The sequence below is a fragment of the Arctopsyche grandis genome, chromosome 8, assembly GCF_051622035.1.
Source record: "Arctopsyche grandis isolate Sample6627 chromosome 8, ASM5162203v2, whole genome shotgun sequence".
Taxonomy (NCBI): domain Eukaryota; kingdom Metazoa; phylum Arthropoda; class Insecta; order Trichoptera; family Hydropsychidae; genus Arctopsyche; species Arctopsyche grandis.
In genome coordinates, this window is record NC_135362.1 from 1,844,422 (window position 1) to 1,860,841 (window position 16,420).

The 16,420-nt window shown below is 36.4% G+C and overlaps 2 protein-coding genes across 18 annotated transcripts in view; one reads left to right on the plus strand and one right to left on the minus strand.

Moving 5' to 3' along the window:
• LOC143915612 (uncharacterized) overlaps positions 1-16,420 on the plus strand; it is an 854,026-nt gene that overhangs the window by 143,378 nt on the left and 694,228 nt on the right. The window lies entirely within an intron of this gene.
• da (transcription factor daughterless) overlaps positions 1-16,420 on the minus strand; it is a 49,885-nt gene that overhangs the window by 20,367 nt on the left and 13,098 nt on the right. For 9 of the 17 annotated variants that reach the window (XM_077436435.1, XM_077436436.1, XM_077436429.1 and 6 more), the window contains exon 2: positions 2,362-2,414. In XM_077436435.1, the coding sequence (XP_077292561.1) occupies positions 2,362-2,414 (53 nt within the window). Of the gene's footprint in view, positions 1-2,361; positions 2,415-13,669; positions 13,730-16,420 lie in introns of all 17 variants that reach the window. The other 8 variants (XM_077436432.1, XM_077436426.1, XM_077436428.1 and 5 more) reach the window with 1 other exon arrangement.

Here is a 16,420-nt window from a genome sequence, read left to right on the forward strand (position 1 = left end):
CGAAATAATGATATAAGTTTACACGAAACGACGAGGAGAAACGGAAAAAGTAACAAATATACGAAGAGGAAAAACCGAAGTCAAGAGGAGATATGAAATAAATATTACGGAAAGAAGTGGAAGGAGTCGCTTCAACCCTTTTGAGAATTCTCAAGGGAAAACTTTATCGGATATTAAACAAGCGCTGAGATTCTGAAACTATTCTCTTCCAATATTGCATTTTTTAAATCTATTATTAAAACATATGCGAGATAAAACTAAATAAAAGCTTTTAAACAGTATGTGAACATAAATGTGACGGCATGAAAACACTGTTCGCATTGCGTCGATCCACATCATTGCCAAAATTTGGTATTTTAACCTTATTTTGAATTGGAAATATATTTAAACAGTAAAAATTTAGACGTAAAAAAAAATAAGACATACAAAAATGAATCACAGGTTAAATTATTTGAAACATACGAAACCAAATTGTAATCTATCAAATGTAGGGACAATTCTTACCTACAAATCAATATCGATATAATACAAAGTTAATATAACGTAAATCTAGTGAAATAATATCGAAATCATACAAAGTTTTAAAATGAATAAAATAATAAATAAAAAGAAAAAACTAGAGACGAAGAGAGAATATTACATATAAGGCGAGCTTATAATAAGAGAGGCGAAATCTACACGTTAAAAGGCAGAATGATACAAGAATAATGCGAGAGGCAATAATTCTTAGGCAACAGACTATGGGGAGGAAAAGATGGGAAAAGCCTGTTCCGGGGGAAAACTTCTGCAAAAGTTTTGCAGCTAACAAACTACCGAGATAATGGCTACGGAGGGAAAGAGAATAACAATATAAAACTCGAGACATATACACACACACTCACACACATACACAATATAACAGGCATATATATTTAGGAGTTTATATATCGTTAAGTTAAAGTGGCGGTTAATCTCTCATTAACTAAGCGGACGTAATGCCATTTTATTCGCAGCTTATATGTAATATCGTCTCGAGTTTGCGGGTTATGCGCCAGTTTACCTCATTTATTGCCCGCACAATTCCACATAAAAACCAAAATTTTGATCCAACTTGACTACACTATAAAGAATATATGTATAAACAGTATTGTTCGAAGCTCGGATTCGCGTGACGTCACGATCAACGCAAAATCGTCAAGTTGTCAAATTTGAGCTTTTAACAATTAGAAAACAAATCCTTCATCACATACATATGGGGCAAAATATCGAAAGTAAAAAAAAGCAACACATCTCTGTACAGGCAAAACATTTTATAAGATAGTAGTCAACTTACATCAACGTGTTGACAACTTGTTGTCTGGGTTTTAAATTTAATGACATATTCTTTTAACATCAGATATTATAAACTTGAAACATAATAATAAAAAAGTTTTAGCAACAAATGTTCCTCACTAAATATTTAGTACACAATTTTGGTAGCAACATATTTCATTAGGCACACTCCTAATCGGGTTTCAATAAGTCACTTTTTTAAGTATAATATAAAGGTATATTCACATTCACATTCATAACAGCATTAGCCGACAAAATCTATTCATACTATACAGCAGTACATGTCACCGTAACGTATCAAGCAAAACCTTTGGCCACTGAGGAAATATTCACGCGCGACGTCATAGTGGCGAGTGCACGCGTACTAACGAAAGTGCGCATATGAATATTTTCGGAAACGTTATATTACGACAGTACTGACTCGACGATACGAGAAGAGCAATATTGCGCCGTATTGTCGCGCTTTGTAATGTATATGTAAGTCAATTTTGCCTTGCATCCGGCCAAAACAATTCCGAAATGTGAGTTGCTGTAGTATGAATAGAAGCCTTCGGTTACGTGAGCTGCTGTACTGCTGGATAGTGTGAATAGACCTTAAACCGTCCCATTCACGAAGGCCTACCCCCCACTCCCTGAAAAACATGCGCACACCAGTATAAAGTACTAACCGTTGCATTTGCACACCTTGACTTAGGAGTGGGGGGAGGGGGGGCGAGCCTTCGTAAAAGAAACCTCTAGAATCGTATTTGCTTTAAGTATAACATAAACAAATGCAACAAAAAGGATCCAATCCACTTAGTAATAGTAGACCACAAAGTAAATTAGTTCCATCTTGCAAAACTCCATGATAAACTCGATTTTGACATGTTTAATTACATCAGTTCTATGATTAAATCGGTCACAAAAAACCGAGCACAAAAATCGTGGTCACGAAAGAATACACTAGACTTTTTTGCTTTTCGGGTTTTTTGTGATCGATTTTCATCAATTACATTTATATGCGCTTAAAATTATCCTCTTAAAAAAAGTAAAAAAAAAAACTACACTCACCATGCCATTGTCCATTCCACCATAGGGAGACTGGAATCCTGACTTTTCTGTGACTGAAACAATAAAATAACAAACATTGATTACTATGTACATCGAATAAATACCCCAGATACGATAACAATCTTCCACCAAGCGGAGAGATAATCACTACACGCTCACAACAATAGGGTGAAACTTGAAATTAAGTACACACACATACATTAACAAGAGGGGGAGGTTTTGTCGTTGCAAAACGCACAGAGGAACCACTGGAGCATTATATCACATATATAATATAATATCAGCGCACACATCGATCACTCGCCGGAAGAATTGCGGTATAGCCAACAACAATGTGCGAAGGACAATTAATTGAATCCCCTACCGGAGTGTGTAGTCGCGAGGGGGTTAACTAGTAGTACCGGGCGAATCCACCGACTAGTTACAGACTCCATAATAATAGTAGTGAAAAAAAAATGTACCCACTCGTAATAAATATGTCAAATGAAAATATAAAGCGGCGGTTGGTGGGAATCGCACAATAGCTTGGGCTAAACGTCGTTACAGAATCGAGCGCGTGGAAGGAGCGTGCCGAAGGGGTCAAAACTACCCCTGCTCGTTTACTATAGCTGATGTCAATATCTAAGGCAGAATCTGACGGGATCCTGCAATTACAAGTTTTGAAGTGAAGCTTCAAATGGCATTACGGTGGTCATAACGAAAAATTAGTTTCTACAAATTTCTCCTACATTTCATTATTTCGACAGGTTTCTCCTACATTTCTTCAAATATGGGAATCACCGTTATCGATCACTATCAAACATATGTCAATACAAAGATCCAATATCATTTAAAACATTTCAGGGGGTGATTTTTGGCCTGGATGCCATAGCATAGATCAAACTTGCTATCGTTTTTTTACATGTACAACACTATCAAAGGAAAAAAAACAGGTGCTCCATACTACTATGTGTCTGCGCCCTAACAAATTTACTATTCGCAAAGTTGTGAAGTTTTGTTGCGAAAGAATTTTCCTCCAGTGATTTCCCGGCGCTTTAACAATTAAAAAAAATATGGACTATGATTTCCACATAGAACCATCTCGACAATTGAGATGGTTTCATCTCGCTACTATTTTCAACAATTTTCATTTCCTACATTTATTTTATAATATTCAATGTGTAACTACTAGTTAGTTATTTAAACACGATGCAATCTTTTTAATAACTAACTGGTGGTACTACCCGGCTTCACTAGATAAATGGAAATGCAGTCTAGTAGTGAGAATAATGAAAGAAATATTTATTTGTTTTTTTATTAAATTTATTTGAATCGAAAAATATTAATATAATATAAATACATATAAAAACGGACGCGATGTGAGTATGTGTGTGGGTATGTGATAGACCGTGGACACACAGCCAATCAGAGTCAAGTGGTCGAGGAGACGCGGGGCAGTGGGGGGGGGGCATCATGTGACGTCATACCGAGCGATTACAGGCATATGCGACGGGTGATACACACACACACACACACATTCATCCATCATTTCGAACGGGTTGGATCGGTGAGGGTGTAATGCGCGCACTTTTTATTACGATTAATATTACGTGCACGAGCGCGCCTATAAATTACCTTACATTATATTTATATACAAATAACTTTTAATTCGTGTCTCAATTCCTTTCCAAAACCACACGTTGAAATCAACGGGCACAACACTAGTATTATATAACGAGCGACCAACCAAAAACGTCTTTGACCAATCCAGCCAATCAGAAACAAATTAGACGCCGTTACGGTTTTATATATGACTAGCTGAACCCGGCATGCGTTGCTATTTGTCGGAAAAATGCACGCAGCGAACACATTTGACATTATTCAATTTTTATTTCTGTCACCGTAACAATGCACGTCGCGACGCGAAAACATTTGAAATTATTGCGTTGCAATGCCACTCATTTCCGTTTTTCTCGTTTCCGTTCCCGTTTTTGGGCAATTTTTTTTCACAGTAAGCCTCCCGGACATGCATACAACAAATCCTGAAAGTTACATCGTAATCGGTTGAGTGATTTAGAAGCCTATACGAGACATACAGACATTCATTTTTTAAATTTATAGATTACAATAATTAACCTCGCATATTTTGCATTATTTGAATTTAAAACATTTAAAAAAAATTAATTGGACGCTTGACGTCCAGAGCTCAGTGGCTGGCCGGTTCTTTTTATCACAGTAATGAAATTGTCAAATGGTAATAAAAGTTAATACTTCTTTCATGCGCCTTTTTATTTTATTACAATCTTTACCCTAGGGATATGGGACCCTGAGTTTCGTCAATGCGTCACTATGACCAACGGTGTACAATATATGCATACATACTACAAATAGCAATCAGCGAACGCGATCGAAATGAAAAATGTCGAATAGCGCGACTCGACGACTTGGGAAACGGACCTTAGCTTTTTTAGAACAGGTCTAGTCGTGGAAAAGGTTGACGACAGCCGTCACGCCGATCGACCGGTCGCTTTTTTGAAAAGGGGAATCTCCCGAATACGTATGTGGCCGTAGTTTTTCCCATGCCACTTATAAAATTGGGTCACGTCAAACGAGATTATGCGCGCGCGCGCGTGCGTGCCCTCTCTTACCCCATCCCCTCATCTCACTCGCTCGCTCGCCTACATAGCAAATGAACTCGCAAAATTATGCACCGTAATAGGAGGAAAACTTTTTTAGACACCTCTGTCTACCCCGGGGCGTAATTAGCGCCAATAACGGGAAACGGCCAAGTGACCGCGGCCGCGGCGACTGGCGAGAAAGTGGTCAAAGCCGTTTATGGTGGTTAGTGTTTGACCCCGTGACGGTTATGCAAAACCCTACTACATCCATTTGCGGCGGACTCTCGATCATCCGGATTACTAGTGAAAAACTTCAACTTTCAATTACAACAACTGTTATTCTTTTCTATATTTTCAGGAGGAATGTTGCCCTTGTCAAGTTTTTGTTTGCTTTATTTAGAGGTTTTATCTCGTGTCAGTCTATTCTGGCGGAGATTGGCCATCATGTTCTGGACTCGTCATCGTCCCCTATTTCATATTCCTCTGACAAGAACTGAGGCATATCTCAATTCACCATTTGTCACAACTCTCGTCATTTGCTGCACCGCTTCCTCAGTTAAGGAGGTCGCGACCAATTGGAATAGTTGAGTTAGTTGGATTAGTTAAGAATTTTTATCACGTTTATTTATTTTTCTCTTTCTTTTCTTCTATTTATGTATTTTTACTTGAATTTTCATGTACTTTCTTCCATTATTAATCTGTTTAGCACACTCGTCGCTTTGGAGCAATCTGTTAGACGAGTGTGCATGATTATTTGATGTATAATAAAAATAAAAAATAAATATATTAGGTGGACCAGAAAGAAATCGCGTATTTCATGACCTGTTCCGAGTGCAGTTTGTGTCTAGATACGCTGAGGTAAGCGTCTCTATAAGATTTTTTTTTAACATCAGACATTGTATGCTACTTTTTCTCGACCAAGGCTTGAATGCCAGCAAAATCGTTGATGAAGCGCTAAAATAGTACGTAGATGTCAATTTTGGTTTCACAGTTTGAAATCTAAAAGATGCACTTAAATCTGGACAACCCTCCAATTTCATGGTAACATATTGTGATCCCTGGTCCAGTCAGATCCTCGATTAATCATTGACGAATTATCGCAGAGAATCAAATCCCCATGGTCCACTGTATGTATAATTACATTGCGCATTGGCAAAAGGAATAGAATAGGAATTTGGACTTAATTGTGCAATTTCTTTCTGGTCCCTCTAATATTATTAAACGTGTAGTTTATTGTCTCAATGCCAAACTTTGTATTATTTCATTTATTTTTAAAAAGACGTATGTTTAGAAACTTTCCAACGATGTATTACAAAAATGCCTTCCAAACTTAAATCACTTTCAGATGATATAAGATTGAAAAGAATGAATCTATACACTTTGGAGACGAGAAGAATGAGAGGTGATCTAATTGAAGCCTATAAAATAATGACCATTACAAGTTTCATATGATAAGCCTTCTTACGTTTAACAATAACAATTCAAAAAGATATTTACTACAAAATAATTATAGAATCTTTCTTTTCAAATAGACTGGTTAAAGTTTGGATTAGTTTATCCAATGAATTAGTAACTTCTAGTAACTTGAATCTTTTTAAAAATAAACTTAATAAATGGGTTTTGTAATTCTTCCCAACTTTAAGTTACATTTATCTTTTATATTTTCTCTTGTTTATTTTATTTTCGTATATTTTGAATTGTTAATATTTTCTTTTCCATTTTCTTTGTCCATCGGCTTACCCAAATATTCTTAAATAAAACTACATACTTTGTACTCTCGCACAAACGCATCTGTTATAAGCATACGGGAACTGAACGAAAATCTTTCTTACACAAAAACCACTAGAGTTAGTACGTTTAGATAAAAAAAAAATATATTGGGATAGAAAACCAATCCTTATAAACGTGGTGAAATAAAAAAGTGGGCAAATAAACGCAAAATAGCACGGAGAAAAAATCCGTAAAAAAAAAAAATATATTTTTGACTTTTAAAATTCGCTAGACAATTAATTATAAGTATTTTAAAGCAATGAAATATTACAATTAATAGGAAAAATATCTATTGATTCCAATACTCACTTTGAGCGTAACAATCCTAAACTTTGAGTTAAAGACCGCAAAAGCTAAAAAACTGTAAAAATCGCGGATTTTTTTAAACGCTCATATCTCGTAAACGATCACCCACCAACAAAAATCAATATCATATTCGAATTCAGTGGGTCAAACTTAGTAAAGATTGGTTAGTCTCCGCTCTGGTAACTCAAAAACGTGATTTTTTGTTGCTCAGTGTAATCAGTCACGGATAAATCGTAATTTAACCATACGTATGTCTTATTTTATCAATAATAAAACACGTGTTGTTTTAAATGATTCAAAACAGTTTCAAAATTAATAAGAAATCGATAGTAGATTAGTATCGAAGATTGGGAACGCATTATACTAAACAGCGGTCTACAACCATTATGCAGTAGTGGTGCAATTGTAAAAAATTAAATATTAACCCTCCGAATGCTGACGAACGCCGATCGGAGTTTTGCCAACACGTCCATGGGCCTGAAAAACGCCGATAGGCATTGTATTTTGAGCATGTACAAGGTAAACAAGGATACTACCCACTAAGCCTTTACAGGTAGCATTTAAAAAAAATGGATTGAACATGTGTCGTGTAATCCGTGTCATTCATTTGTCATCTGAAGTTATAACTAAAGCCCGGACCAAGAGGGTGCCGCGTATTGTTCAAATGCTGTAAATGCAATGTTAAAGGTTTGCCGAACCTTTTTTACAAAGGATTTACAACAATGGAACAATGAGAGGCACCTTGGCTATCCTACCTCTAGCTATAACTAGTCACCGGAGCCTGAGGGGGCCGTGTATTGTTCAAAGGTTGTAAATGCATTGTTAAAGGTTTGCCGAACAATGGATACCACTGCGACTATCCTACCTCTAGTTATAACCATAGCAGAATTTCCCGGTGGAAATCCCTAACTGCTGAGTATTTAAGATTGTAGCTTGGCATTTACATTGTTAACATTACATTTTAACAACAATGAAGAACATGGAACTGGTTTTGGAAAAATACAATCATTAATAGACTTCTGTTGTTTATTTTACATTGTTGCAAGATATATTAGAGTCTAAACACACCTTTACAAAACTCGAAATCCTCGGCGGTAGTTATTTAGGGTTTGTTTGGATTAGTTACAATTTTTATACCTACTTTCTATTAGATTTCTAATAGATAACTCTAGTTGTAAAAGTTGGCGAAATTTTCAGCGTGGCGGACTTTCAACAGAAAAGACGCCAGCACTCAAAGGGTTAAGCAGCAGAAGAAGGGTGGGGGGGGGAATCAGCCGTTTCAAATTTTTGATACGAAAATTATAAGCCCATTTCACATTCATTGTAAAAGTTCAAACACTAGGACGTTCTAGTCATATAATTACACCCCCTCCCCCAATATTGAGAAAAAAAATTAGAAGATTCACCGTGCGTGACCTCGCATACATCCGATTTAATTTGATTAAATAAACACAAATTCAACTTAACTACATGGAACATTTCCTTGAATACTTTTTATAACATGTACGTGCCACCTGTAGTTCCCCTACGTGCCATTATTGGCATCAGCGAAAGATCTCAATGCATAATAGGTTGCCGATCGCCGTTCTAAGCCACATACATACATAGTTCTCAATCAAAATGAAAAGATAATTTTCAGATACGCGTGAAAATATATCGAACAGCTGCGTCCGTTGGAAACGAAAAATAAACACACTATCATTAACTTGACGTTTTTGAAGAAATTATGATTCGATAGATAATAACAAACGGCGATCTCGACACTGAAAGAATTACTGCTATCGAGAATCGTAAACAAGCAAATACTGCGTACGCTCATTTTGAGAAATTTCTTACAAAATATCAAGGCGTGTTTCCATACATTTTGACATTTAATTAAAAAAAATTGCATGCGCAGCATGCTTTATCCTTTCCTACAACAATAACCAAATACAAATTATACACGATAGAAGCTTTAAAACTTAATTGTAATTAGGTTCTCGGATCAACTACATACAATGTGTAATGTTTACATTAATTTCCGTGATCCAAACAAAGTTTGGACGAATTATTTATTTTTTTACATTGCCTGTTGAATGAACGCCATATGACGCCATTTTTTTATGTTATTCATTTACAAATTAAAACATTACTTCAAATGCCTTTAACGCGTGAGGCCACGTTCGACATTTCATTTCAATGAAACCTATAATCTTTAGACATTAAACACCCATGTTCATCTGTCGATTGAAATCGAAGATTGTTCATCAAAACCATACATACCGCTATACCGCGCCTTTGGCTACCATTGAACTCTAACCTCAAAACACAAGCGTAAAGGATGGTTATCGCAAATAAACCACACCAGTATTATCAATTTGAAACATCCTATACCCACAAGTATTAATTCTTTTGGAAATCACGAGGAGCAAACATTCATAATACATTTATTTAATAACATTTTATTATATTTCGAGTCATACGGACACTTTTGGGAATATTTCGAAACGCTATATTTTGGTAATATTGCGTTTTTCACATTTGTAGAAGACACATTAATCGGATTGTTTTCTGAAATTATATGAGAATTATGTAAAAAAAATTGATTGCCCAGTTCGGCACGTATGGTCCTGCTACAATTGGAATTCGATATATAGTCATAACGAGACTTAGACGGCCAGGATGCTTTAACCCACAAAAAATGGTTCACTACTGTTAATTTCTAAGCAAAACCATGCTATTTTGCTCTCTTGCTTTGAACACTAATGGAGCGGTCTTTTTTTATTGACAAGCATTTGCTGCATGCTCATTTCGATTAATGTTTGAATTTCAGCATGTACGAAAGACGAGATATTCATAGGGTTGCGCAGGTGACATTTCGATGTACATTGATGATTGGCAATTCTTAAAATGGAGTTGGATCTTTCTGGCAAGTTTAAAATGGCAAAAGCCGAGACAAAAGTATGAAATGAGCATGCGGCCACGTGGTTTGCAACCATTTGTAGCGGAGTGAAATTGACAATGGTGAACCCATTTTTTTGTACAAATAGAAACCGACCGCCGATCCTTATTCATAACTGACTGTCACAAAGTTAAAGTGTCTAGTTTGACATCTTTGAAGTACCTCCTACCTAAAACCTACTGTGGAGTATATCGCCACGATAAATTATCCAATCGAGGCAAAGTTAAGCAAAGCTCGCAAAGGCTAAAGGCGAAATCACACAGTGAAGAACGGCACGTCATGTGCTTGTCTCCCCGCTGACGGCGATCAAGCACAAGATGTGCTTGGGGTCGTTTCTTCAAATGTGGGATACACCGTTATCGACCACTGTCAAGCAATTATACAATTTTACCGATTGATTTCGGGACGGTGGGCGCCGGGCGTTCCATGAATATGAGCGAGGCACGGCCCAGTTTTTCGCATGTTAAAAGTATCTAAAAAAAAAATTCACGTGCCACGTGCACCGCTGTGTGTTTTCGCCCCAAGTCTACAGTTGAAGCTCTGCCGAGAAAAGAGCGAGCGGGTAAAAAATAGTTCGTAGCGGCCTCGCTGGGTCAACTGATCAGTTACGAGTTTCGAGCTGAGCGAGGTAATCATTGTGGTCTTGTAACTTTATATAAACTATATTTTTCATTTCCATCCCCACTCGTCTTTAGATCAGATATCAAACGCATCTCACCAAAGCCAGCACGTGGAAGCTATCCATACCGAATATTCCACCATAACAATAAACAAACACAGCGAAACACACCATGGAAGCTGGAGAGGATAGGGGGGGGGGAGGGAACGAGAGAGCGACAAAAAAGGGACACCGCCTAACCAACACCGGTAAAGCGGACGAATGAGTGTGTGTGTGTGTGTGGCCACCTTTATATCCCCCGATATCCACACACAGTATTAAATAAGAGACAAAACGTCCCGGGGGAATTACGCACTTAAGTTCATTAAACGCAAGGGCCAGTATCGCCGGGGTGCCGTAACGGTACAAGAGCGCGTGGCTGGCACGCGACAATGACCCTTCTGCCACAGCGCAGCGCGGCCTCCTATGGTCTGCACTGACACAGACCCGAACGGCAGGCAGCTGCTCTTTTCGAGTACAACTTTTATGGGTTAATTCGTGTTTTTTTTTTTTTGCTTTTTTTGCTTTTTGTGTGTGTGTAAGCCTCTTCCTCGCTTAGCTTACTCGAGAACTCGAATGGAGCTTGTGTGTATAATATAATAATATACGTACATTGTAGGTGAATGTGAGGATATTTTGCCTCCTGCTAAAGTGAGAAAGACGAAATCTTAATAAGTCGTTCTGGATTGTTTCAATGAATCGATTTCGCTGGACTTCAGTCCAAAGTTGATACAGAAAATATTTCTCAACGGTCAAATTGAAATTATACTACATATAAATGTAGAGGATTGCCCAAGTTAATTAGGGACGGGAATTTACCGGCGAGCTGAATTTTTTTGGCATATAATATATGACTAGAGAGAGGCTTTTGAGCGGAGCAATGTCCTTTGTGGACGGGGAAACTTGCCAATGGGGCCGTATTGGTAACACATTTTATAAACTTAATAACATCTAAAAGCTAGAGGAAATATAACAAACAACGTTCTCTTCTTCGACTATCAACCTAAACAAGTACATGGTCTTGTTGAATTTTGATCCTTGCGGTTCATAGAAAGTCCATTGATTTGATATTAATAATTCCAACCATAATAATGTTCCCTTCCTGTTTAAAAAAACAATTTTAATTAATAAATTATAATAATTACTTGAAATATATAAAGCAGTTGCCTAGATCTGCCCCTATTTTTTAACCATTGCACTGACCAGACTTAGGCGGCGAGGATGCTGTCATAAAATAACAATAGAACTCTCCATTGTCCGAGAAAGCAGGAGAGCAAATAAAAAAGGGTTGACAATTTTTTTACCCGTCGAAAATCGTGTCCGCCGGTTTCTTCTGATGGCTAGAGATAGGCGGCTGAGTTGCCGCCATAAAATAACAATATATCTCTCCATTGGCCGAGAGGACAGTGGAGAGATATATTGCAAAAAAATGGTTGACAATAGAAATTGACAATAGGGAACCACTTTTTTAGCCGTCGAGCATCTTTACCGCCGGCCCTTACTGATGACTAACCAGCCATGTATCTGGTAATGATTAAAGAGCGGCGGTCAGGTTTCCGCCATAAAATAACAGGAGCAAAAAAAAATGGCTGACAATATAGTGAACCATTTTTTTAGCCTTCGAGCAACCGCCGTCCCTTAGTAATGATTAGAGGTCGGAATCTGAAGGGGCCGGAAACGTGCCGCCTATTGTTCCATTGTTGTAAATCCTTTGTATAAAAGGTTCGGCAAACCTTTAACAATGCATTTACAATCTTTGAACAATAAACAGCCCCTTCAGATTCCGGGCTCTAGTAATGATGCCCAAAAATCGGCGTTGGGACAAGCTTTTTGCAAAAAAAAAAAAAAAAATAGTTCACTATTGTCGATGTTTTTTTCCTCTCTTGCTTTGTTAACTACTGGAGAGCACCAAGCAGACTCCGAAGACTAATGATGACCCACTGAAAAATTCCACAATCTCACAGTCCAGTCTGCCTCTGTTAAAACTATTGAAAATTATAAGCGAATAGTGTTTCTTCCTACTTACTTTTTGGAAATTAGCGTACCTATAAGTCATATAAAACTAGTGTTCGGATATGGACTGACAATCAAGATTATTGATGAGCATGATCCATGTGAAAAATATAAAGCGTAGTTCTGTCAGAGCAGGTTCAATTTCTACTTGTAACATTCGACCAATATATTCGGCTGTTCACAGCATGGAATATTTGTATTAGCCAGCTAAGGTGTTCTGACTAATATGAATCGAGTTAACTCAAGGCAAATTATGCCGCATTAACTCAAGACAAATTATGTCCAGAATACAATTCAGAACAACATTTAAGGAAAGTTTCAGACCATTGTAATAAATTACGACACAAAGACATCACCTAAGGAGTTAAAACGGCAACAACATAGGCCCTTTTAAAACCAAACAACATGAACACTTTCTCTTCTCGCGTCAATTTCCTTAAACAAAGTTGGTGTATAAGTCATGGATACGTATGTATGTACGATTGTGCGCAATCCTCGTTCATACCAAGACACGATCTCATACAATATTTTACACAACGACATAAAACACAAACAATGTCCACTGGATGAGTTGCGTTCTGACGTCTCCCCCACTGAGATGACGTGCGTCATCCGTAAACTAAACGCAGTCGCCATCTCCCTCTCTCTGTATCTATCTATCCATAACAAAAATAAAAAAAAACTTACAAAACAAAAATTCGACAGCACGTGAATCGTACGCGACACGAGAACGTACACGTGAATGGTACGGGAAAAAAATCCGTATAAATTATATCACTCTTGACGATGAGAACGCCAAACCGCTCCCGACCACGTGTACTTGTATACTTAAAAACCAAGTCTCGAAATATCATAGTGAATCATCGCGCAAGCTTTCATTCATAAGTTGGACTTCCTAAACACGCCAATTGGTAATGTGCAATAGCACAACGTAAGGCCATGAGGAAGCGCATGATCGTAATACCGAAATAGGACCGTTTGGAACCGGGCCCGTAAGAAGCGAATAGAAAAATACATATATACCTAATAAAGTGAAGTCGGTAGAGCATTCCGGATAGGATTGAGAGGTCCTGGATTCGCACCCTGGGGAAAGTCGAAAAAGTTTAATCACCGTTCAAGAAAGTAGGACCGCATAAGTACAACAAAACGTCACATGTTCACTAGGATTGATCACAGATTTACATAGTTCAGTGAAAAAAAAAGATCTAAAAATTAACATATTGTAACTACTAATTCGAAAGCTCAATTTTTGCAGATTTAAAATCTCAAAAAAATGTATTCATATCTTAAAAAACACATTTCCTATAATGTTTTTACAAATTATATTACACACAACTTCCCCCCTCTTTAATAAACCCCCATCCCCCTTTCCAAGGAGACCGAGAGACCAAAAAGCTGCCTTGCTACCCGTTTTCACAAAAAGGCCTGACCAAGATTATTGTCAAGTCTTTCGTAGGATCTCCGACTACGACATTTATCGTAAGAAGAGACCCTCCGAGAGAAAATATACGTCATAGTTAAAACACTGCCAACAAAACGTACAATATAATAACGAATCAAGAAAAAACCTGTATATATACTGTTTACTACGAATGTTTCCTGAATGAATACTTATTAAATTAATGAATTAATTAATTTTCCTATTGATGTTTTACATTGTATATACTTAGGTAGATATGTAGTTTTTACTTATAATAAACCCGATTAAATTTTCATCGGGTCTATCACTATATTAATCGAAATTGTTTACGTCACACCATATAAAATATACGTAACGGGAATTTTATTTATCGAGGTTTTGAACCAAACAATTAAATAAAAATATTAAAAGAATCAACCGTTAAAATTCAAACGGGCACACTAGTTCACATATAAAAATAAAATATACTATAATTCATACAAAAACTGATTCAATTTTAGAGTTTTTGAAAACCAGCACCGAACACAACAAGGATCACCCCACCTGAACAACTGTATTATGAGCAAAAATCCCATTATTGCTGAGCTATGAAAAATCGCCACAACAGACAAATTTCTACATGATTCTTTAATATGTACTACCATTAGTCGTTTATTAAACGATTTCGGTTAGCATATGATCGGTAATCATGTGGTTAATCGTATCGTAATTATTGGCAATCTGACAGTTTTTTAAAAGACGATGAAAAACCACCAAACAAAGATACCGACTAGCTCCAAACGCGCTCACCGAAATAAATTCCACACAGTTTGTAAAACGCAGCTCGTTTTAGGCTAAAATAATTAGCGATAAGATACGCAACAATTGAAAGCGAAAAAAAATACCACAAACACACAAATCACGTTAATCGGACACACAGATAAAACAATCCTTATTTCATAACATTCGATTGTTTCAAACGGAAGACGTAACACACGTGTAACTTTCATTTGCGTTAATGTCAAAGCCAAATCAAACCCAACCCCTACAATACGAATGTTTGGGAATTCTATGAAACATTATAAAAGCCTTAAAAAAACCGCAAAATAACATTACAGATACGTGATTTACTCACATTAAAATGAAACTGTCATTATATATTTCCTATATATTATAAATTATAATCGGCCTTGGGATTCAACGAGTATGTGGAAACGATAAGGACAATTGCATATTAGAAGTATCACTAAACTGATAAAAAAAAAACAAACCAAAAAATATCAACTATTTTAGCAGTAATATTGAGTAGAGAGTATTTAATACAGAAACCTTCCGAAATATTTATTAAATTTTCCAGTAAATTATATAAAATGCTAGTCTTCTTGAAAACAATATTAATCCATACATAGTGCGAGTTCATTCGTATCAATCTTATGTGATGGCGTGCAGTCTACTAGTGTCATTTACAACCTAAGATTATTTTATCCGTTATAAAAAAAATAGAAAAATTTAGTATCAAACTCAGAAAACGGCAATAAGATTGAATCTCGAAAGGGTCGAAATGTTTATACTATACTTTATTAGAAATACGTCATCAATTAGTTATTAAATTGACTTTCTTATTATTATCGTTATTTATTATCATTATTTTATTTGTTTTTAATCTACACCAGGAAGGCCTAACATGTAGCCCCAATGCGCTTTCATGGCTAGAAACATTGTAAATTTTGATATAAGTATTACACAAAGTAAATACATATCAATTAACACCCACAGAGACATCTATGGTCAAATTTGTAAATTTGCAGCATTTTAAAAGATTCAGCGAAATTCAATAAATACATATCAATTAACATTCACAAATACACCAATGGTCAGATTTGTAAATTTGCAGCATTTTATACAATTCAGCGAAATTCGAGATTTGCGAGAAAATTGGAAAGGTTGCCAATTTGTTGGGACCGTTTCAAATTAAAATCAGATAAATTAGCAAACTCTGATAGGAAACGATCGACCTGAAGTCACAAATCCTAGGTCTGGACAGCAGAAACCAGTGGGATTTGAACCCGTGACCACTCTATGCTAACCACTAGTCTATTCAGCTGGTTATTATATATTATTATATTTATTTATTGTATCATTCATATGCGTTATCTATATGTTACAGTGAAAGCATATTTCAAGTGAAAATATATTTTCACCAATTCAAGCAGTGAAAATGTATCAAACAATGAATTTACAACGTTTAACTCTATAAATTTAACCCTAACAACCCAATATTAAATGAATAGGGCCAACCCTGAAAATGTAACTGGTTATGATTTCACTGAAACGTCAGTAAAAATATATTTAAACTTGAAATATAATTTCACTCT